This window comes from Lathyrus oleraceus, chromosome 1 (assembly GCF_024323335.1).
Source record: "Lathyrus oleraceus cultivar Zhongwan6 chromosome 1, CAAS_Psat_ZW6_1.0, whole genome shotgun sequence".
In the NCBI taxonomy this organism is placed as follows: domain Eukaryota; kingdom Viridiplantae; phylum Streptophyta; class Magnoliopsida; order Fabales; family Fabaceae; genus Lathyrus; species Lathyrus oleraceus.
Window position 1 is genome coordinate 440,239,936 of NC_066579.1, and position 25,234 is coordinate 440,265,169.

The 25,234-nt window shown below is 43.9% G+C and overlaps 1 protein-coding gene and 1 long non-coding RNA gene across 9 annotated transcripts; one reads left to right on the forward strand and one right to left on the reverse strand.

Annotated features, from left to right (window-relative positions):
• Positions 1-21,609, reverse strand: LOC127081164 (uncharacterized). 3 transcript variants are annotated; one of them, XM_051021454.1, is made up of 3 exons: positions 21,034-21,609; positions 4,193-4,257; positions 1-1,716 (listed from the first exon to the last, which is right to left on the reverse strand). In XM_051021454.1, the coding sequence occupies exon 3, from the start codon at positions 1,683-1,685 to the stop codon at positions 390-392; it is 1,296 nt and encodes a 431-aa protein (XP_050877411.1). In that variant the 5' UTR covers positions 1,686-1,716; positions 4,193-4,257; positions 21,034-21,609; the 3' UTR covers positions 1-389. The 3 variants fall into 3 exon arrangements, with proteins under 3 accessions (XP_050877411.1, XP_050877405.1, XP_050877416.1); XM_051021448.1 differs by lacking the exon at positions 21,034-21,609 and adding an exon at positions 6,151-6,724; XM_051021459.1 differs by lacking the exon at positions 21,034-21,609 and having other exon boundaries at positions 4,193-6,724.
• LOC127081182 (uncharacterized) lies at positions 7,074-24,549 on the forward strand. 6 transcript variants are annotated; one of them, XR_007788074.1, is made up of 6 exons: positions 7,074-7,562; positions 7,643-7,710; positions 7,807-8,350; positions 8,524-8,677; positions 8,772-9,056; positions 24,089-24,549. It is a non-coding gene; the product is annotated as an uncharacterized LOC127081182 (long non-coding RNA). The 6 variants fall into 6 exon arrangements; XR_007788073.1 differs by lacking the exon at positions 8,772-9,056 and adding an exon at positions 23,654-23,938; XR_007788075.1 differs by lacking the exon at positions 8,772-9,056 and adding an exon at positions 23,659-23,938.
• The last annotated feature ends 685 nt before the right edge of the window (positions 24,550-25,234 follow it).

Below are 25,234 nucleotides of genomic sequence, written 5' to 3' on the forward strand. Positions count from 1 at the left end.
CAAGCCTGGGGGTGATTCTCAACATAAACATCAGGAAATACAAGCTAAGACAAGTTACTTCCAGGAATGAGCGTCTTCAAGTAGTGACACTGGTCTATCAACAGTTCACACTCTGAACATTCTGGCAAGGGAGTGATCTTCTCCTTCAACTGTCTTCTAAGCTCGACAACCTCTGCCCCAAGCTGGGTCTCTGATGCAAGTCTCTGGTCGACTTCTTTCTTCAACTGGATATCTTTGTCTCTGAGTTGCTTCTCCAAGTCTCTGATCTTCTTCAGATAACTGGCTTCAGACCTCTGCAACCTCGAACACTCTCTGCGCTCCGCATCTAGCAAATTCTCCACCTCTGAATAAGATCTCTTTTTGCTTCTCACCCCACCAACACTTGCACTCTAGGCATCTCTGAGTTGATGAGTCAGACTTAGCCTATCAGCTTTGGCTTGATACAATTCCATCTGGGCATCTTGCTCTTTCTCTTTCAGGCGGCGATTCTCCATCAGAGCTTGCTTATACTGCTCAGCTGGCACAGTATCAGCAAGAATCAAGGGTGGTTGCACTTGCAACGGATTCATCCGATCATAGGGCAACAACAAAGTTTCCACTCTCTTCTTCACCCAATCAGTGTAATCAGGCATAGCAATGGCAAACTTCTTCCCTAAAACGGATCCATCTCTGACACCAATAGACTTCCAAGCTCTCCCAATCTGCTCCAATCTAACAAGGTTAGTACGCTTCTCAAAATACACACTCTCAGCTATTTTAGCTTCAAGTGGCCTTCTACTCATAATGAACCCCAACTGGCGAAGAGAAAGAACTGGGTTGTAATTGATGCAACCTTTGGTCCCCACAAGTGGCACGTTTCGGAATTCTCCACAACTCATAATAACATCTCGCACATCCATCCGGTAAGAATGCCATCTGATGTCATATGACGTAAGAGACATCACCCTCTGAGTCCACCTATAAGTGCTCTGAGCATCAACAAACGGCCCACTGACTGGTAGGAGGGACATAAACCATCTGAGCAACAATGGGAGACAACATCTGATAGCACCACCCTTACCATGCCTACTGTGGATAGCATAGTAAGTGTCGGCTAACAGAGTAGGGACTGGATTCCCTCCAATAAAGATGCAGACTGCAGCATAGTCAACAAAGTTGGGCATGCTCGGAAACAGGACGATCCCATAGATCATAATAGCAAGCTGGGCATGAAAAGCTTCCCAATTTCCCTTATCTGCTTCTCCTCTAGCAACTCTCAACAGAAACTTCAAAGGTAGGCCCACAACGTCTCCACTGATCTTCCAACTATCACTGATCTCTTTGATACTCAGATGCAAAGCCTTAGCAACAACTCTGAGATCAACTTCCTTCGGGACGTCCAGGAAAGGAACCTGATGCTGAATAGGGACACCCAACAGAATGGAGTACTCCTCAAGAGTAGGCGCCAACTGATAGTCCTGGAAAGTGAAACATCGAAGCTCTGGGTCGTAAAATTGAAGAAGAGTCTGCAACAGCACTGGGTCGACTACCATCTTCAACAGAGTCAGAATATCCCCATACTGATCCACGAACCCCCTCAGACGATCACTGGTCACAAGACTACTCAGCTCAATCAGAGATGTCAGAGGCTCACGGTGAAAGCTATAGGAACAGGTCTTCCGCTTCGGCTCGGGAACTGTTGCCATCTCAATCAATGAATCAAGCTCTGGAATGTACCTGAGAAATGATATGCATGCAGGGATTAGTTTTTTTTTCTTTTTCTTTTTTTTTCATTTTTTTTTTCAGTTTTTTTTTTTTTTTGCATTTCTTTTGAAAAATAAACATGCTATGATGCACATGATGCAGACACGACTGGCAAGCTGTGCATCTCTGAACACAGGATCGAAGCTTCGGCTCTAACTCTGAACAACAATTCATCTGAAACCCAAAGTCAACTGGTCAACCGTCATCTGAACCCAATCTGAGAATACTGAGTCACCAACAGAACCCTGAGTCACCATCAAGTCACCAACCGGTCACCAACAGTCACCATCTGTACCTGTTAAAATGATCATTCCCTCCCCACTCACGGGTGTCCTCTAGGCCAGGGTAAGGTCGAAAGAAACGCAGCATAAATAACCTTTCGCAGAATACCATCATATACACACCTGAAGTATGCAACGATGATACCCCACCAGGGTCTGAACTGCTCGTGACGTCCATGTTCCGCTAAGTGGCGCATACCACCCGCTTCCCATGACTCACTCTATTCCTAGGTTTCCTAGATTGCACTCATAGCCTGGGTATTGGGCCTTTTACCTCAAGTGTCACCCACCCCCAATCAGAGAACACACAACCAGCACAGCAGATGAAATGAATGAATGCAAACATTAATGCACACATTGAATGCAAACAGTAAATGAAATGAATGTAATAAATAAAGCAGCATATAGCAACCAACATCCTAATCCTAGAGAGCGCTAGGAGAGACTCGCTTAGGGAAGAAGGACCAGCACAGGTCAACTTTCCATATGACCCCCCAGCAGAGTCGCCAGCTGTCGCATTACGCGAAAAACCGGCGGGAAAACAAGACAAACAGAGCCGCCACTGCGCGTTATTTATCCCAAAATAGGGAAAGGAAACGCTCAGAAAAGCCTGGAAAGGAAATGGTCTCGCGACCAAAGAGAAAGGGTAAGGGAGTCGGTTACGCAAGGGGAAGGTATTAGCACCCCTCACGTCCGTCGTAATCGACGGGATCCACGCACAATAGGAAGGAAAATGGTTGCTAAAAACACTGCTCAAACACTCACGAGGAACGCAGGTGGGGTTAAGAGGAAAGAGCTCGATAAGGTATCGCACCTTATGCCTATATATCTTGTCTGGAACAAGAATCAGAGCCGCTGTAGTTCGGCTTACACACGCCAAACAACACAAGACACACAAACAAACAAAGGTGGCAAACATGGAGCCCGACAACCAATTGATGGAATTATGTCGGCATCCGAACCAAAACACACTCAAAAGGGCAAACATGGAGCCCGACAATCAATTGATGGAATTATGTCGGCATCCGAACCAAAACACACTCAAAAGGGCCAACATGGAGCCCGACAACCACTTGATGGAATTACGTCAGCATCCGAACCCAAAAACGCACTCAAAAGGGCAATCATGGAGCCCGACAGCCAATCACTGGACTTACGTCGGCATCCGAACCCAAAACAAGACAAACAGCATATAGCAAACAAACAAACAAACAACAACTGGCTAAGGAGTCAGGGACTCGAGCCTAGCACTTGTCAAACAACACACACATAAATAAAAAGGCGCCCGGAGTGGTCTCGCACGACCACCTGCCTACATACCTCGTCTGGAACGAGGATCAGGGTGATGTAGTTCCCCTTAACAGGGGAGAAACTCTAGCCTAACCAGACAACAGAGGGAGACACAACACTAGGGAGACTACGACTCGAGCCTAGATGTTGTCATGCAAAGTCGTCCCTAAGTTAAGGTTCCTAGCTAACTGGCACAGGGAGCCAGCCTATCCTAATCATGACTTGCACAGGAAGCAAGCCATACCCAACCTAACTTGCACAGGAAGCAAGCTAAACTAAACCTAACCTACACAGGAAGCAAGTCAAGCAAACATACAAGCGTATAAGCATACATCAAATGAGAACAAGCATCTCAAACAAGCATGTCAATCAGATATCCACAGAGCACACGCTATAACCAAACAAGGGGGCTTAATCAATAGGTTTGACTGCCTCAGCAAGTCATCTGTACAGGCTGTTTTTGCTCTTAACCTTGCCATTGAGGGGCTAAGGTGAAACAGATGAAAGGATGAAGTGAGGATGAGACCTCACAGCTCATATCCCTGACCAGGGAGAGCTTCTGACAAATGAGCATGGGTCCAGAATGGGGGAACCCTTCTATACTCGAAGACTCTGACACAATGTGCACTGCACAAGATCTTGGGCTTGGATCTCAATGCTACAACCATGTAATGGGAGCAAGGAGAAGACTCACAGAATAGTGGGGGATAGATTACATATCCCTACCTTCCACCAATTGCCTTATTTAAAGGACTTTTCCTGCTTGGGCACAAAATGTAAACATACACAAGCATCGCCTCTTAAGGAGGACTTCAGTCATTTGCCCGGCCAAGTAACAGGCCAGGTCTTCCAGACTACATGAAGTTAGGAAGTTATACCTCAATGCAAGTTGCTTAAGCAAAGCAAAGCAAAAGTTCACAAGGAACTGAGCAACTAAAAGTACCTGGAAACAGTCAAACACAGTTAGTATTCAGACAGACAAAATAAACAGCAAGTATTAATCAGTCAGACTATACAAACTAATGCACAACAAAGGCAAGCTCAAAGTTCAAGCCCCAAACTTCACAACCTACAAAACAAAGTGGTGTTAGTGTACAAACATCAAACAACATCAATTGAATTGACTTGGATCATTCTCCATAAACATTGCACCTTTTCATCCTGAAAAATCAATCAAATGTTAGCAACTAGATGTCGCATTACGTGAAAAACCGGCGGGAAAGAAAGAAACAACAGAGCCGCCACTGCGCGTTATTTATCCCAAAATAGGGAAAGGAAACGCTCAGAAAAACCGGGAAAGGAAATGGTCTCGCGACCAAAGAGAATGGGATCGGGAGTCGGTTACGCAAGGGGAAGGTATTAGCACCCCTCACGTCCGTCGTACTCGACGGGATCCACGCACAATAGGAAGGGAAAGTGGTTGCTAAAACACTGCTCAAACAATCATCTACACAGGCTGGAAAGAGACACAAGAAAACAGACAAGACTGACTCGGCAGGATATCGCATCCTGGGCCTACTTAGTCTGTCAAGCATAGACATCAGAGTCAAAGTAGTTCAGACTAGGGAAACGACACATGCTCGCTAGGATATCGCATCCTATGCATACGTATCTCCTCTGGACGAAGGAGAATCAGAGCATCCGTAGCTCGGCTAACATGCACACAAACAAACACAGGCAAAGGCAAACGTGGAGCCTGAATGCCAATCACTGGGCTTACATCAGCATCCGAACCAAAACACAAACAAGGAGGCAAACGTGGAGCCTGAATGCCAATCACTGGGCTTACATCAGCATCCAAACCAAAACACACACCAACACTGGAACCCGAATGCCACTCGATGGACTTACATCAGCTTCCAAGCACACAACAACACAAAACAAAGACACAGGCAGAAGAAGGGTCTCGATTGCAACTAGGGCAAGAGAAAGGGAAGATCTCAATCGCAACGAGGGCGAGAGAAAAGAATTAGTGTTAGTTGTTAGTCAAACTCGACAAGACATCGCATCTCGTGCCTACGTATCTCACCTGAACATGAGAATCAGAGTTGCCGTAGTTCGGCTAAACTATTCCTGTTGGTTTGTGTTTTTTAAGTGGACAACGCCACTACGCAATCTACCGGATGCTCGACCTTTGGAGACTTACTCACCTGTAGTAGAAGGAATTAACGTGTCCTTAAGAGGGGATAATGTTTGTTTGTGTTTTAGGAAAGCTCAAGCAAGAAAGGAAGTCCTATACGAAGGAACCGTGCTACCTTAATTGACATGCAAACGAGACTACGCGGAGTCTAGCAAACCTAGGGGATACAATCACACCACACAAACATATACAGCATGAAATAAACACACCAACAAGGGGCTCAAACATCAGGGCTAGGCTTTAGTCGAGGGGTCATATCAACCTCAACAAACAAGCCTCTATATCGGGGTCTGGTTAGCTCTTAACCTTGCCATTGAGGGGCTAAGGTGAAGCTGATGAAAGGTGATGAGGGGTGTGCCTCATTGCTTCTATCTCAGGTCCGAGAGAGCATGTAAATATAAGAATGTGGGGGAGTTCAGAAAGATGGAACTCTTTCCCCAATTAGACTCGATAGATCTTGGGTTTGGATCTCAATGCTACAACCATGTAATGGGAGCAAGGAGAAGACTCACAGAATAGTGGGGGATAGATTGCTTATCCCTACCTTCCACCAATTGCCTTATTTAAAGGACTTTCACCTGCTTGGCACGAAAAATAAACAACCACAATCATTGCCTCTTAAGGAGGACTTCAGACAGTTGCCTGGCCAAGTAACAGGCCAGGTCTTCCAGACTACATGAAGTCAGAAGATTATACCTCAGTGGTAAGCAACCACAAGCTAGCAAAGCAAAGTTCAAAATGAACTCAAAGCCACTTAGGTACCTGTGAAAAAATCTAAAACAATCAGTTAAACTGTATAGACAAACAACCAACAGTCAATATTAAACAGACAGACAAAGCGTCATCAGACAATGAGCTAGGCACAAGCACAAGTGAATTTGTTCTCAAAGCCTACAAAACAACACAATGTTAGCCAACATCAACCAATAATCAGGCTTAAATGAATGAGGCACTCCAATCATGGCAATGCGCCTTTAAACCTGAAATCCATAATCCAAACAGTGAGTCCAAACCACTAGGTCAAAGCCTAGGGTCAAAAGAGGGAAAAATCTAGAACAGAAGCTGATACTCCACATGAAATTCATTTACTCAAGTGATAACATGTCCAAAAATTAAGGGAGCATGCAAGATTGAATTATTTCTAAGCCTAGGGGTAGAATAGTCACTTCACAGTTAGGGAGTAATATTGAATTAAATTTCTATTCTAGGTAAGTTCTATTTAAAGTCAATTGGAACTAAACTAAATTTAATATTTCTAAACTATTTCTAATAATAAAATTAATTGTTTCTACTAAGCTAATATCCTAATTAACTAATTCTGAAATCAAATTTTAATACTTCCACAATTAATCTCCAATCCTAAAGTCATTTGAATTCTAGTATTTCTAAAATCAATTCTAAAATTTATTTCTAATTCTAACAGTATCTCTAAAGATATTCTAATCCTAATTTATCTCTAATTATATTCTAATATTTCTAATTGAAACTAAACATACAAATTAATTAAGATTATGCACAAATCTAAAATGCAGAACCTGGAATATAGACTCCAGAGGTTGGGCCCAAGGTCGTTGGCCCACCAGAAGCTTCAATGACAAGGCCTGCTAGGTGGCGACGGGGGGTGCAACGAAACGGAGGGTGTATTGAGCGAAAGAAGTTTGGGTTGTGGCCACGGGCCCATCACACCATTGAGACGCAGCCGTGAGCCTCTCTCACATCTGCAAACCTAAATCCCATTTCATCACTTCACTCACAAACCAATTCAAAATTGCGACGGCGCCGATTCCTCCAACATCGCATGAGAAGAGACGCCTCAAATCTCGATCTTGTGTCCCTCGCTGGATCGGAGCTCCGGTGCGATCATAAATTACGGCGCCGGAGGAAGACTCGACCGATGGCGTTCACGACTCATCAAGAACTCACCTCAGTATTCAAAATGTTTCTCTGATTATGGTCGATTGGGATGCGGAACGTAGCGAGGTGCAAACGGCTGATTCGGCGATGGAAAGCTTTGTGTTGGTGACGGCGGTTTTCTTCAGCTCGTTGCGAGTTGAAGGAGAACGATGAAGATGATGACGAAATCACTCCCTCTGGTAAAATGTGAATAGGTGAGAACGTGCCTCATTCCTCTTCGATCTTTCTGCTTCTAATTCCCTTTCCTGATTTTCCTTTTACGGTGCGTTGTAAGGTTGAGGATGAAAGATGATGAAATCCGGTATTAGCTGCAATCTGAGGACGAAGACAAAAATGGTACAGGTATGAACCCCTCGACTCTATCTTCTCTCTTAATTGATTGTGCCTCCTTCTTCTTTTTGATTCAGTTTTCTGTTTTGATTATTGGGTTGTCGAAAGGTTGGTTGAGGGTGAGCCAGGGTCGTTGAAGGGTGGTTTGAAGACGGGATTTTGGTGGTTAGGGGTTTTGGAGGATGATGATGGAGATGAAGGAGTGGAATTGAAGCGTTGAAGATGGAGAAGGTTTGTTACAGGTTGAAGGATTAAGGAGTGTGGTGGATGATTGATGAAGAAGCTGGAAGTGGATTCCTTTTTTTTTGAAGGAAGATTGAAGCGGTTGAAGGTTGGTGCGGTGAAGGTTTTGTGAATGGATGTTGAAGTGGCGGTTCGGTGCAGTGGTTCAATGGAGGTTGAAGGTGGATAGAGGATCCGGATTAGGTGGAAGGTGAGGATTACGATTACGGTTGCAGTTTTGGTTGAAGAATTGAGGTGGAAGAAGGTAGCAGGTTAAAGGATTGAACCGTGTGGTGGAGGATTGATGAAGGTTGGAGAAGAAGCTGGATTGTGATTGAGAGTGGAGGTGGAGAAGAATGGGGAGGAAAGTGAGAGAGGTTCAAGGTTGCCACCGAAAAACCAGAAAAAAAAACTTAACCAAATCATCCAGGTATTGATTTATATTTTTCCCATTCTTTTCTGTTCTGAAAATTGGTTAGGAATTGGTTAGAAAAAAAATCAGTTAGGGTGGTTTAGAGTTTGTTATGACAGTTAGATTTCTGTTATAAAGTTAGTTTGCAATTTTTTTCCTGATTCTGTTATGTACTGCTTTCTTTTATGCAGGTTTTGTTAGAAGGTTGTTGATAGTTGGAAGTTATGAAGGGTGTTATGAATGAGTTGGAAGTTTGTTATATGGTTATGACAGTTTTAGAGAAATGGACGCACAACTGTCAGTTTGTTTCTATTGAATATGGCTTGGATGGAATTCCTGTTAGAGGTGTAAGCTGGATGTTATGTCTATTTGGCATTTCTGTTTTCTTGGCTTTCTTCTCATCTTTTGTTTTCTTAATCCTCTCTTTGATTTCACGCAGAGCAGCTTCCCTAGCTGCATCTCGAACTTCAGGCTTCTCGGCTCTTTTCTTCTGAATGACTTCCAGAATAGCACCAACAATTGACCTAGAGTATGGCTTCTTGGTAGCACGACGTCTCTTCTTTACAGCTTCTTGAGCAATGTCCTTCTTGTGTTGCTTTCTGAGAATCACTGCGAATAAATCTGATGCCTCTTCCTGGGTAGATCTTTGCACCACTGAATCGGCAGAGTTCAGTCTAGAGAACCATTGTTGCTTCTCCGCTGGTGGCTGCTTCTGTTATTTAAGGTCACTAAAAAAAGGCAAGTTTATTTAGTAGTTAGATGGAATTGGCTAGGAACCCATTGGTTCAAAAGAAGTGAATTTAGAGGTTTTGTATTGAGAAGAGAAGTTTATTGGATATTGGGTTTTGATTGGATTTTTCGATTTCATGTGCAGGTTATACTTCCTATAGGCATGTGAATGAACTCCGTGAAATCGGCCATGGCTCTAGGTTTCTTTTCAGCAGAAAGATGATACTTGGCCAATGCAAAGACAACTCTTTCACGGTAATCGGGATCGGCCCAGTCTGCAGCAATGGCTTGTGCAATTTTCTTTTTCTGTTCAGGGGATTTGGGTGCTCTGTTGCTGGATGGTGCCCTTGCCATTAGTTTCCGCTGTTCAAGAGTCTGGAACCAGTCCCGCTGAAGCTGACCATCCAACGTTTCATAGGAATTCCATTGCAGCTCTTCCTGACCAATAAAGCCTTGCCTGGATGCTTCTGCAATTAAATTTTGCCACTGAAATGTTTTATGGTTGTAAATGTATGGTTGTGATCACATGATATAGAATAAAATTGGAATTGTGTTGGATTGGAATTTTAAATGAAGATGAATGTATCAGTTGGTTCACATGTTTTAGGAACGGAAATTAATATCTTGGTTGAATGGATTTAGTTATTGAATTAGACTAAATGGATTACGAAAATGGATTAAAATGGTTTGGAAAAAGAATTAAATGGTCACATGGATTGTTTTAGAAATTAGGAATTAGTAAAAATGAAATATTGATTTGGAAAGAGGATTTGGATTACTAGTGGATTTTTATTGTGAAAAATGGAAAAAAAAAAAAAAGGTTATGGATATGCAAATGGGTTATTGAAAATAATGGATCAAATGGATATTAGGAATTGGATTTGAATGGATATCTGGTTTATGGACATTTGGTTTTAAAATGCGGATATGGGTTAGTGATATGGACAAGGATGGTATATGGATATTTGGTTAGACGGTTGACTTTTATGGGCCTCAGCCGACTTGGTTACGCACTGTGGACTCCTGAACCCCCAATTTTGGCCAACTTGCTACAACATGAGCCTTAATTCACATGAGCTCTCTAGAACGACCATAGGACCTTTTCCAACATGAAAATCCCTTGCTCTCTTGCACAGATGACTTCTTCTGATCAGTCTTGCATGATAAAAATGCAATATGCTATGCAATGCTAAGGCAATGTTAATGTGATGTTAATGACCTAAAAAATGAAATGAATGTACAAAATGGTAGGGTGCAAATTTGAGGTGCTACAGCTGCCCCTATTCAATCAACTGGGAACCCGAATGGATGAGAGCAATGGCTGTCAGAATTTCAGGGTAAACAGGGATTGAATACCAAGAACCGTAGAAATTTGCACACTGCTGGGAATTTTTCTTGTTTTCTTCTTTTTCTGTTTCAGGGTACAACCACATCCAGACATCGACACGCGATGACTGGGATCAGAAATCATCTCAACTAGATGCCAACGGACAACTAGGAAAAACTCAACGTTTACCAAGACCAACGGAGAGGTAAATCAACTCTACTGGGGATAACCAGGAAAGGATACAACCATACGTCAGCGGACGCAGTGGGAAAAACTCAACGTTTACCAAAACCAACGGAGAGGTAACCAATCATTAATGAATGAATGGAAAGAGAGATACAACCATACGTCAGCGGACGTAAATGGGGAAAAACTCAACGTTTACCAAGACCAACGGAGAGGTAACCAGACATCATAGGATGAATGGGAAGACTCGACCAGACGTCATAGGACGAAAGGGAGACTCAACGTTTATCGACACCAACGGAGAAGGAGAAAACTCAGCCAGACGTCATAGGACGAAAGGGAGACTCAACGTTTATCGACACCAACGGAGAAGGAGAAAACTCAGCCAGACGTCATAGGACGAAAGGGAGACTCAACGTTTATCGACACCAACGGAGAAGGAGAAAACTCAGCCAGACGTCATAGGACGAAAGGGAGACTCAACGTTTATCGACACCAACGGAGAAGGAGAAAACTCAGCCAGACGTCATAGGACGAAAGGGAGACTCAACGTTTATCGACACCAACGGAGAAGGAGAAAGCCACTTCACGAGGGAAAGGCACCACAACCGGAAACCGAATAGGACGTCTACTGGGGATTTTGGCTGGGAAACAACCAGACATTAATGAATGACTGGGAATAGGATATACAATCAAACGTTCGCGGACGAATGAGAAAAACACAACGTTTATCGAAACCAACGGGGAGGTAAGTCCACTCGAGGAAGGGTACAACTAGACGTCATAGGACGAATAGGAAAAACTCGACGTTTATCAACACCAACGGAGAGGAGGAATATTCTGAGGGGAGTCATCTGGTATTACCAAATGATCTGCGGGGAATAAGCAACTAGACGTCATCGGACGACTAGGAAAAACTCGACGTTTATCGACACCAACGGAGAGGAGGAAACTCTTCTAGGGAGAGTGAGAACACAACCAAATTATCAGCGGATAATTGGGAAAAACTCGACGTTTATCGACACCAACGGAGAGGAGGAATCAACTGGGGACGACCCTGCGGGGAAAGATATCAACTATACGCCAACGGACGCATAGGAAAAACTCGACGTTTATCGACACCAACGGAGAGGAGTAAACTTCACTAGGGAAGGGACGACGTTACGAACATCGAAAGATGATGTTTACCGACATCAAAGCAAACCAGACACTTACGGATGACTGGGAAAACACCGAAAGATGGTGTTTACCGACACCAAAGAAACAACACACACGGGTGCTGACAGGATACTGGCATCTACAAGATGACAGGGCAAGGCTGATCACTTGCAGGGGATCTCACTAGGGAACAAAGTCACTACAGCGAGCAAACAGGGAGGAACACCGAGGATACCGGGTTGTAGGTATGAAACGGGTGACCGACCAAAGCGCGAATTGGTTTGTGTTCCAAAACACTCAACATCCTGAAGAGGGCTAGAAAATCAGTCTTGTTAGAGGATGGACATTCGATTCCATAGGGAATACGAATCTTACTCGACTGGGGAGGACGACTTCGACCCAAGAGCGCATGAGACATATTATCTATAGCCGTCAAAACGTAGATAATAGACTCGCATGGAAGATTATCCATAACCGGGTTGCAGGTTGTTAAATGGATAAACGACCGACATCATCCTGAAGAAAGCAAAGGCAAACTTGTTAAAGGATGGACATCCGATTCCACGAGGAATACGAATCTTACTCTGCTGGAGAAAACAATCAAAAGATTGACCAGAGAGTGCATGAGACATACTATCTATAGCCGTCAAAACGTAGATAACACACTCGCACGGAAGATTATCCATAACCGGGTTGTAGGTTGTTAAATGGATAAACGACCGAAAAGAAAGGCATCGGGGTACCAGGACTAGGTATGCAAAGATGACCAGTCAAAAGGGGATACAGTTGCTACTCAAAGCAAATATCCAAAAGGAAAGGGAAGACCCACTGGGGACAAGACTATCAATACCGCCAACTGGGTACTGATAACTGCAAAGAGGGGATTACATCTACCGGTTTGTAGGCAGAAAACCACGGAAAAAGTAACCGTCATCAACTAGGATGAGCACAGAGGGTTAACTCCACCAAGGGGAGAACGTGGGATTTTACAACTACCAGCTTATAGGTAGAAAACCACAAAGATAGGACTTACAACTACCGGTTTGCAGGTAGAGGCCAACAAACAGAATGAACCACAAAGGTTACCTCTGCTAGGGGATGAAAGTGGGATTTTACAACTACCAGCTTGTAGGTAGAAAACCACAAAGATAGGACTTACAGCTACCAGTTTGTAGGTAGAGGCCCGCAATTCCACTGAGGATAAGATGAATGAGTGCCGGTTAGTGAGCAGCTATTCATTTATGCCCCAGGGAAGTACAAGAGACAGCCGACAGGGAGCCAATTTAGGATCGATCCAAAAAGGCAGACTGAAACAAGACTCATCCCAATGAGGAAAGAACTCAGTAGGGAAACCCGTCCCGTGAGGGAGGGAACGAAAACAACCGTCATCCACGAGGATCTAACTCAGTGGGGGAGCGCAGAAGGAAATGGTAGACACTTTCTGCTTAAGGGGTAAACTCTACATGGAGAGATCGGACACACCCACACCTGCTAAGGGAATTGACCCAAGCTTGCAAGATGCTGCCAACTTCGGAGAATAACATTGCTGGGGATACCCACTCAACTAAGGAGTCACTTGTTGGGAAAACACCAACCTCTCAACCATGCTGAGGAACCCAACTCTGAAGTCGATCCAATGGTGCGATGCTAAACTCTTTCCAACAACCCAATCTCGGCTGGTCACCACGGCCTAGGGCTAATGGACATGTTTGTAATGTTGATGCATGAGTTTTTTCCTGTTTTACACAATGCCCCATGATCATGGAAATGCTATGCACTAATGATGCACTATGCTATGCTTATCTAAATGATGGATGCATAAACACACGTCTCCTCCAGAGACAACACCGGGGAGCTCCAGGAACTGTACTGAGGATCTCATTACCACGTCAATTTTTACCCTGCTGGGGAAGGACAACCTTTGCTGGGGATGACCTCCATCGAACCCGAACGGCTTGGCGATTACCCTGCTAGAGGAGGCAACCCATGCTTGTCTCTACTGGGGATGATCCCCCGGACTCGATCCGCTTGAGGACCTCTCTGAGGGAAAACCGGCAACACAACTTCTGCTGGGAAGACAGCTTCAGACTTGGAAAACAATCACAACTCCGCTGGGGATACGGTAACCTTCAGGCTTGCTGAGGAGGCACCGATCTCGAATCTGCTAGGGAGATGACACTCTCAAACCCATTGGAGAAATACGGCCTATCGGACACGGAACACCTGTCGAGTCGTCGAACAGCGGTGTTCACCATCCTACCACAGTGTTGACTTCCCACTTTTGAGAACTCTCGGACTCATCTGAACTCTTCTGATTCATCCCACGAAGATCGAATTCCTGGGATTCATACAAACTTTCCAGTTCTTAGACTTTGAAGAGTCTTCTTGATTAACCCTCCAGGATCGTCGTCGTAATCCTTCACCGTCCTTTCATTGTTCGTCTATCCCTTGCCCCTGGTTGGACTCTGTGGGGATTTCTTTTCAAAAGGCTTCATATCACCACCTGTCAGCGAATGAAGATATCTAACAGCACCTGCACAAGAGATTATTAGATAAAAGCGTGCCCCAGGCGTGCCAACACTTCAACATCTAGGTCACTCAAACTTCCGAATAAGATTTCCAGATTTCAATCTTATAAGCATGCATCGGAAGGGACCTCTATGTTTCAAAATGCAAATATTCTTATCAAAACGAACGGATGTTTTCGTAATCAAAGCGGTAATGAAAACAAAAACAAAATTATTTGACTGAACACGTATTTTGTTGACTGACACAAAAAAGGTGGCTCATAACTGAGCAACACACAGGAAGCAAACCCTGGAAAGAGGTGATTGCGCACAAAGGAAAAAATCTATCCTATTGGCAATGCGGAACCGTGATCTCATCGGGTTCCAACTCGGTTACACCCCATATGTCCTCAAGACTTCCCGCCCTTTCTGTCTTCTGAATAAGACGCTTCCAATCGATCTCTGTCGGAGACTATCCACGCCATATCTCAAGCACAAACGATCATGCTGGACGCAGTTGTTCGTTTCAATCCCTCTTTTGCCTGGACCGCCCTTTCGGGTTTCAGTCCACCGGGATACCCTTTTTTGCCCAAGTCGCCCTTGTGGGGTTTTCGACTTGCCGGGTGTACAGTTTTTTATTATCCCTAACTTTTGCCCGAACCTTTCTCCCTTTTTTTTTTTCTTGGTTCGCCGGGATGCCCTTTTTTGCCTGGACTTTTCTTTTTGTCCAGCGGGTCAATTTTTTCACGAAGTATCTTCTAACTGCGTCCGCATTCACAGGGAATGGAAAATCTTCATCATTCGTGGTCAACAATCACAAGGCTCTGTCGGAGGAGACCTTTTCGACCCCGAATGGACATTCATAACTGTTTATCCATTTGCCCCACGATCGTCTTGAGGAGGAAGGATCCTTTTCAACACCATATCTCTCATGATACCCACGAGGTCTCATTTCTCGGTTAACAACACGCTTCATTTACTGGGTACATCTGCCCCATGACAAGCAACTGTCAACCCTCTTCCTCAGTCAGGCTCAACGCGTCATACCGAGTCCTCATCCACTCGCTCTTTTTCAATTCTATGTCCACCTGGACTCTCCACAATGAGATCTATCCTCCAGCAGGCAATATCACTTCCATTCCATACTGAATGAGGAAGGTGTTGCCCCAGTAGATGCATGTATCGAAGTACGACACTCAGGATACCAACTTCGTACTCAGCCACCATCGTTGGTGCGTCCAACTGTTATCGGGGAAGCACTAGCTCATTCACTTTAAACTCTCCCCATCAGACATCAGAATCCGTTCGGATTCAGGGTCAGGCCCCTCCTCCGGGATCGGTCACTCTCAATCTTCCGATTTGAGTACCTCGAGATGTCCTCATCAGGGACCTCAAACTTCCTTGGTTGAGAATCATCAATGGGTCACTGTATACCATGAATTATTCAGAATTACTTTTCCATCTTGCAACCCGTCCGGTCAATGCTAGCTTTTTCAAGCACATACTTGATCAGATCCATCTTGGACATCCATAAAGTGGTATGAACCAGCATACTGTCTCAGTCGGCGAGCAGCCTATGCCAAAGTACATCAAGTTTTCTCGAGCAGTGAGTGTATTGTTTCACAGTCGATAAACTTTTTGCTTAGGTAAATTGCATGCTCTTTTCGACAAGACTCGTCATGCTGACACAATACACCTCATAGACCCCTTGAGGGCTGTCAAGTACCAGATTAACAATTGTTCATCCCCGGAAGGTATCGGAATCGGAGGTTCCTGCTACTCATTCTTTTATCAAATGCCCCTTGGCAATCATCATTCCACCTGACCGTTTGATCTCTTTCTTATCTTCTTCTTTTTTCGGTTCAGGCGTTTCGATTATTGTTTTTCTTTTTCTCTTCTCTTTTTTTTTAGCAGGATCGACCTCGACTCCTCTTTCGTTCACAATAAGTCTCGGCAACTTACCGGACAACACTCCACAAGTGCACTGATTCGGACTCGACCTCAGTCTGAGTTGTTTCGATCTGGTCAAACAATTTGCCCCAGATCCACCGGATGCCCCTCTTCGGCTTAGGACTTTGCTATCATGTCATCAACATAGCATTCGATTCTACGATGAATCATACCATGAAACCAAGTCACTCTGATACGTGGCACTGGCGTCCTGCTCCTCTAGAGGACAGTCTTCTCTCCATTGTAGCGTATAACGACATTGGTACCCAACCCTGGCATATCCTGATACGACCAGGCGAAGGTGTCCACATGCTCCTACCATTCTGCCCTCAACTCGCCTCTAAAGCGGCCTCAATTTTCACTTTCTGACCTCGGCGGTGTCTGGAGTATCAATCTTGAATCGCTCCTCGTGCGGTTGAATCACCCTCTCCTCTTGTTTTAACAACCTGGCTAATCTTCCAACAGATCACAATCTTCTTTGCCTTTTTCTTCGGCATGATAGAGCGGATTGTCGAAGTCATACAGAGGTGTGACCGAATTGTTATCAATGAGATCAGGATGGTAATCACTTTTGAGGTTGGAACAAGACAAGTTCAAAAGAAAAACGAAAAACATTGCCGTTTTTTATTTTTTTAAAACTGCAAAAAATGAAAAACAGGGAACACCGCTTTTGATCACAAAAACATCCATTTATTACTGATGCAAAATGTTGCAAAATGAAACACATGAGGTGGCCCTTACAATGGACCAGTACGTTTCGGGCAAAACATATGGCTTTCATGCAAACAAAATTAAAACACAGAAAAACTACTCTTCCGGATGAGCGACAGTGATGCTTTTGGAGGCCTTCCAGTTGCCTGGTACGCACGACTTTATCCACAGCTCTAGCTCGCGGTCGCGGTCGATCTCTTCACTCACTGAACAAGCATGATCAGAATTCAGCATTCCTGCACTAACGAAGATGTACGGTGGACGACGTCCTCTGTTTGGTCTAGACGACTCTTGATCTGGATAACCAATCCCGAACATGTCTGCCTTTACCACTATGTCAATGATCCTTCCCCAGCCTCGAGCCTCTTTGTTCTTCACCACTTCTAAGGCTTGCTTATAAGAAGAAATGGACAACTTCTTCTCCTTCCCAATAACAACAGCATTCTCTACCTTGATGGTTTCAATTGCTTGACTGGGTGTTTCAAATTTTTCACTGTCCATTTCCACCATCTTCTGGGTCGTGTCCCTCATCAATCCCTCTGTGGTGGCAGCCGCACAACAAATATCAACAACAGGGAAAACTCCATCCTGCACCAGAGGTTTTGGGGCCGTAGGCATCGGACCCTTTAACTGATCTTCCTCAGTCACCCCCATTCCTCTCTTGACCTTTTTCACCATCTTCATCCTTACAGGACCCTTCCTGGGTACAGGGTTGACATCCCCATCCATGATCTGTGCCAAGCTGATGATCTTGGAGTCCACCATATCCTGGACAACATGCTTGAAAGCCCTACAACCCTCAACATTGTGCCCGGGTGCCTCAGAATGGAACTCGCAACTGGCATTCTCATCATAGTGTGCGGGCCTCTTCTGTTGTGCTATGGGAATCAAAATCCTTGGCCGGACTAACCCCAAATCCCTCAATCTCCTGAACAGAAGGGTGTAAGTCACAGGTGGTTCCTCGAACTGACGCTCCTCCTTTTTCTTCTTCACCTGGCTCCTAGCTCTCGGTGCCTTCTGTTGAGGTGGTGGTTGTTGCTGTGGTACAGGTGAATTACCAACAGGAGCGGTTACAGCAGCAACATAAGGATGATAACGATCCTTACTGCGTTCTTTCTTTGCTGGCACACCACTTGAGTCAACCTCTTTCTCGAGCGGATCACTACCAGAGAGTTTCTTTGCTACAGAGTCAAAGGGATTTGTCACTTCGGATGATGGAGCTTTTCCCTGAACTTTCTCCTCTATCAGCCACTTCTCAATCTTTTCCAATCTCTCAGACATGGCTTCCTGCCCCAAGGCAAGCCCTTGCACAACACTGAATAAATCTCTCACCATCTCTTTCAGTTCGAGGATGTCGGCGTTGGGAGGATCCATCAGCTTGGATTTGTTGCCTCTAGCAAGATATCTGAGCAAACAAGCTATGCGCACCGGTTGACACCTACAAAACAGCAAATGGGTTAGTATGACTCACACATGCAATGTCTGTCCGTACTAGGAATATCTGTCCTTAGATTTTGGTTTCACAGAGACAGATAAAATTTTATCAACAATGACATCTGGATGTCTCTCAACCTGAGTTTCAATTAAAAATAATGGACCCTGAGTACGGACAGACATGAGTTGAATGCAGATGAATGTGAAATGAGACCGATGCAAATGCATGAATGCAGGTCACTGCGCCACCAAGTCATCTGAAGACCCATTCTCTGAACCAGTCCCAGTCAACTGAGTCACCATAAATCCAACTTGGGGAGTTCCGAAATAAACGGAACCGGAGATTACATCACTATCATCACAGGAACATCCACTGAACGGACGATAATCAGATCCTCTGAACGAGTACTCTCAAATTCAACCCGGGGATCCGAAATAAACGGAACCCGCTGATAAACCACAGACAGAACTCCGGCGTCCCAGAAATAAATGTCCATGATTCACAGTCACCATCAGTACCAGAATCACCAACAAGTCACCAACAAGTCAGCAACAGTACCTGTAATAATCATCATCCCTCCCCACTCACGGGTGTCATCTAGGCCAGGGTAAGGTCGAGAGAAACGCAGCATAAATAACCTTTCGCAGAATACCATCATATACACACCTAAAGTATGCAACGATGATACCCCACCAGGGTCTGAACTGCTCGTGACATCCATGTTCCGCTAAGTGGCGCATACCACCCGCTTCCCATGACTCACTCTATTCCTAGGTTTCCTAGATTGCACTCATAGCCTGGGTATTGGGCCTTTTACCTCGAGTAACTCCCACCCCCAATCAGAGAAAACACAGCCAGCACAGCAGATGAAATGAATGAATGCAAACATTAATGCACACATTGAATGCAAACAATGAATAATGAATGCAATAAATAACAGCAGCATATAGCAACCAACATCCTAATCCTAGAGAGCGCTAGGAGAGACTCGCTTAGGGAAGAAGGACCAGCACAGGTCAACTTCTCTAGATATTTCCCCAGCAGAGTCGCCAGCTGTCGCATTACGCGAAAAACCGGCGGGAAAGAAAGAAACAACAGAGCCGCCACTGCGCGTTATTTATCCCAAAATAGGGAAAGGAAACGCTCAGAAAAACCGGGAAAGGAAATGGTCTCGCGACCAAAGAGAATGGGATCGGGAGTCGGTTACGCAAGGGGAAGGTATTAGCACCCCTCACGTCCGTCGTACTCGACGGGATCCACGCACAATAGGAAGGGAAAGTGGTTGCTAAAACACTGCTCAAACAATCATCTACACAGGCTGGAAAGAGACACAAGAAAACAGACAAGACTGACTCGGCAGGATATCGCATCCTGGGCCTACTTAGTCTGTCAAGCATAGACATCAGAGTCAAAGTAGTTCAGACTAGGGAAACGACACATGCTCGCTAGGATATCGCATCCTATGCATACGTATCTCCTCTGGACGAAGGAGAATCAGAGCATCCGTAGCTCGGCTAACATGCACACAAACAAACACAGGCAAAGGCAAACGTGGAGCCTGAATGCCAATCACTGGGCTTACATCAGCATCCGAACCAAAACACAAACAAGGAGGCAAACGTGGAGCCTGAATGCCAATCACTGGGCTTACATCAGCATCCAAACCAAAACACACACCAACACTGGAACCCGAATGCCACTCGATGGACTTACATCAGCTTCCAAGCACACAACAACACAAAACAAAGACACAGGCAGAAGAAGGGTCTCGATTGCAACTAGGGCAAGAGAAAGGGAAGATCTCAATCGCAACGAGGGCGAGAGAAAAGAATTAGTGTTAGTTGTTAGTCAAACTCGACAAGACATCGCATCTCGTGCCTACGTATCTCACCTGAACATGAGAATCAGAGTTGCCGTAGTTCGGCTAAACTATTCCTGTTGGTTTGTGTTTTTTAAGTGGACAACGCCACTACGCAATCTACCGGATGCTCGACCTTTGGAGACTTACTCACCTGTAGTAGAAGGAGTTAACGTGTCCTTAAGAGGGGATAATGTTTGTTTGTGTTTTAGGAAAGCTCAAGCAAGAAAGGAAGTCCTATACGAAGGAACCGTGCTACCTTAATTGACATGCAAACGAGACTACGCGGAGTCTAGCAAACCTAGGGGATACAATCACACCACACAAACATATACAGCATGAAATAAACACACCAACAAGGGGCTCAAACATCAGGGCTAGGCTTTAGTCGAGGGGTCATATCAACCTCAACAAACAAGCCTCTATATCGGGGTCTGGTTAGCTCTTAACCTTGCCATTGAGGGGCTAAGGTGAAGCTGATGAAAGGTGATGAGGGGTGTGCCTCATTGCTTCTATCTCAGGTCCGAGAGAGCATGTAAATATAAGAATGTGGGGGAGTTCAGAAAGATGGAACTCTTTCCCCAATTAGACTCGATAGATCTTGGGTTTGGATCTCAATGCTACAACCATGTAATGGGAGCAAGGAGAAGACTCACAGAATAGTGGGGGATAGATTGCTTATCCCTACCTTCCACCAATTGCCTTATTTAAAGGACTTTCACCTGCTTGGCACGAAAAATAAACAACCACAATCATTGCCTCTTAAGGAGGACTTCAGACAGTTGCCTGGCCAAGTAACAGGCCAGGTCTTCCAGACTACATGAAGTCAGAAGATTATACCTCAGTGGTAAGCAACCACAAGCTAGCAAAGCAAAGTTCAAAATGAACTCAAAGCCACTTAGGTACCTGTGAAAAAATCTAAAACAATCAGTTAAACTGTATAGACAAACAACCAACAGTCAATATTAAACAGACAGACAAAGCGTCATCAGACAATGAGCTAGGCACAAGCACAAGTGAATTTGTTCTCAAAGCCTACAAAACAACACAATGTTAGCCAACATCAACCAATAATCAGGCTTAAATGAATGAGGCACTCCAATCATGGCAATGCGCCTTTGAACCTGAAATCCATAATCCAAACAGTGAGTCCAAACCACTAGGTCAAAGCCTAGGGTCAAAAGAGGGAAAAATCTAGAACAGAAGCTGATACTCCACATGAAATTCATTTACTCAAGTGATAACATGTCCAAAAATTAAGGGAGCATGCAAGATTGAATTATTTCTAAGCCTAGGGGTAGAATAGTCACTTCACAGTTAGGGAGTAATATTGAATTAAATTTCTATTCTAGGTAAGTTCTATTTAAAGTCAATTGGAACTAAACTAAATTTAATATTTCTAAACTATTTCTAATAATAAAATTAATTGTTTCTACTAAGCTAATATCCTAATTAACTAATTCTGAAATCAAATTTTAATACTTCCACAATTAATCTCCAATCCTAAAGTCATTTGAATTCTAGTATTTCTAAAATCAATTCTAAAATTTATTTCTAATTCTAACAGTATCTCTAAAGATATTCTAATCCTAATTTATCTCTAATTATATTCTAATATTTCTAATTGAAACTAAACATACAAATTAATTAAGATTATGCACAAATCTAAAATGCAGAACCTGGAATATAGACTCCAGAGGTTGGGCCCAAGGTCGTTGGCCCACCAGAAGCTTCAATGACAAGGCCTGCTAGGTGGCGACGGGGGGTGCAACGAAACGGAGGGTGTATTGAGCGAAAGAAGTTTGGGTTGTGGCCACGGGCCCATCACACCATTGAGACGCAGCCGTGAGCCTCTCTCACATCTGCAAACCTAAATCCCATTTCATCACTTCACTCACAAACCAATTCAAAATTGCGACGGCGCCGATTCCTCCAACATCGCATGAGAAGAGACGCCTCAAATCTCGATCTTGTGTCCCTCGCTGGATCGGAGCTCCGGTGCGATCATAAATTACGGCGCCGGAGGAAGACTCGACCGATGGCGTTCACGACTCATCAAGAACTCACCTCAGTATTCAAAATGTTTCTCTGATTATGGTCGATTGGGATGCGGAACGTAGCGAGGTGCAAACGGCTGATTCGGCGATGGAAAGCTTTGTGTTGGTGACGGCGGTTTTCTTCAGCTCGTTGCGAGTTGAAGGAGAACGATGAAGATGATGACGAAATCACTCCCTCTGGTAAAATGTGAATAGGTGAGAACGTGCCTCATTCCTCTTCGATCTTTCTGCTTCTAATTCCCTTTCCCGATTTTCCTTTTACGGTGCGTTGTAAGGTTGAGGATGAAAGATGATGAAATCCGGTATTAGCTGCAATCTGAGGACGAAGACAAAAATGGTACAGGTATGAACCCCTCGACTCTATCTTCTCTCTTAATTGATTGTGCCTCCTTCTTCTTTTTGATTCAGTTTTCTGTTTTGATTATTGGGTTGTCGAAAGGTTGGTTGAGGGTGAGCCAGGGTCGTTGAAGGGTGGTTTGAAGACGGGATTTTGGTGGTTAGGGGTTTTGGAGGATGATGATGGAGATGAAGGAGTGGAATTGAAGCGTTGAAGATGGAGAAGGTTTGTTACAGGTTGAAGGATTAAGGAGTGTGGTGGATGATTGATGAAGAAGCTGGAAGTGGATTCCTTTTTTTTTGAAGGAAGATTGAAGCGGTTGAAGGTTGGTGCGGTGAAGGTTTTGTGAATGGATGTTGAAGTGGCGGTTCGGTGCAGTGGTTCAATGGAGGTTGAAGGTGGATAGAGGATCCGGATTAGGTGGAAGGTGAGGATTACGATTACGGTTGCAGTTTTGGTTGAAGAATTGAGGTGGAAGAAGGTAGCAGGTTAAAGGATTGAACCGTGTGGTGGAGGATTGATGAAGGTTGGAGAAGAAGCTGGATTGTGATTGAGAGTGGAGATGGAGAAGAATGGGGAGGAAAGTGAGAGAGGTTCAAGGTTGCCACCGAAAAACCAGAAAAAAAACTTAACCAAATCATCCAGGTATTGATTTATATTTTTCCCATTCTTTTCTGTTCTGAAAATTGGTTAGGAATTGGTTAGAAAAAAAATCAGTTAGGGTGGTTTAGAGTTTGTTATGACAGTTAGATTTCTGTTATAAAGTTAGTTTGCAATTTTTTTCCTGATTCTGTTATGTACTGCTTTCTTTTATGCAGGTTTTGTTAGAAGGTTGTTGATAGTTGGAAGTTATGAAGGGTGTTATGAATGAGTTGGAAGTTTGTTATATGGTTATGACAGTTTTAGAGAAATGGACGCACAACTGTCAGTTTGTTTCTATTGAATATGGCTTGGATGGAATTCCTGTTAGAGGTGTAAGCTGGATGTTATGTCTATTTGGCATTTCTGTTTTCTTGGCTTTCTTCTCATCTTTTGTTTTCTTAATCCTCTCTTTGATTTCACGCAGAGCAGCTTCCCTAGCTGCATCTCGAACTTCAGGCTTCTCGGCTCTTTTCTTCTGAATGACTTCCAGAATAGCACCAACAATTGACCTAGAGTATGGCTTCTTGGTAGCACGACGTCTCTTCTTTACAGCTTCTTGAGCAATGTCCTTCTTGTGTTGCTTTCTGAGAATCACTGCGAATAAATCTGATGCCTCTTCCTGGGTAGATCTTTGCACCACTGAATCGGCAGAGTTCAGTCTAGAGAACCATTGTTGCTTCTCCGCTGGTGGCTGCTTCTGTTATTTAAGGTCACTAAAAAAAGGCAAGTTTATTTAGTAGTTAGATGGAATTGGCTAGGAACCCATTGGTTCAAAAGAAGTGAATTTAGAGGTTTTGTATTGAGAAGAGAAGTTTATTGGATATTGGGTTTTGATTGGATTTTTCGATTTCATGTGCAGGTTATACTTCCTATAGGCATGTGAATGAACTCCGTGAAATCGGCCATGGCTCTAGGTTTCTTTTCAGCAGAAAGATGATACTTGGCCAATGCAAAGACAACTCTTTCACGGTAATCGGGATCGGCCCAGTCTGCAGCAATGGCTTGTGCAATTTTCTTTTTCTGTTCAGGGGATTTGGGTGCTCTGTTGCTGGATGGTGCCCTTGCCATTAGTTTCCGCTGTTCAAGAGTCTGGAACCAGTCCCGCTGAAGCTGACCATCCAACGTTTCATAGGAATTCCATTGCAGCTCTTCCTGACCAATAAAGCCTTGCCTGGATGCTTCTGCAATTAAATTTTGCCACTGAAATGTTTTATGGTTGTAAATGTATGGTTGTGATCACATGATATAGAATAAAATTGGAATTGTGTTGGATTGGAATTTTAAATGAAGATGAATGTATCAGTTGGTTCACATGTTTTAGGAACGGAAATTAATATCTTGGTTGAATGGATTTAGTTATTGAATTAGACTAAATGGATTACGAAAATGGATTAAAATGGTTTGGAAAAAGAATTAAATGGTCACATGGATTGTTTTAGAAATTAGGAATTAGTAAAAATGAAATATTGATTTGGAAAGAGGATTTGGATTACTAGTGGATTTTTATTGTGAAAAATGGAAAAAAAAAAAAAGGTTATGGATATGCAAATGGGTTATTGAAAATAATGGATCAAATGGATATTAGGAATTGGATTTGAATGGATATCTGGTTTATGGACATTTGGTTTTAAAATGCGGATATGGGTTAGTGATATGGACAAGGATGGTATATGGATATTTGGTTAGACGGTTGACTTTTATGGGCCTCAGCCGACTTGGTTACGCACTGTGGACTCCTGAACCCCCAATTTTGGCCAACTTGCTACAACATGAGCCTTAATTCACATGAGCTCTCTAGAACGACCATAGGACCTTTTCCAACATGAAAATCCCTTGCTCTCTTGCACAGATGACTTCTTCTGATCAGTCTTGCATGATAAAAATGCAATATGCTATGCAATGCTAAGGCAATGTTAATGTGATGTTAATGACCTAAAAAATGAAATGAATGTACAAAATGGTAGGGTGCAAATTTGAGGTGCTACACTAGACCACTAGGCCAAGC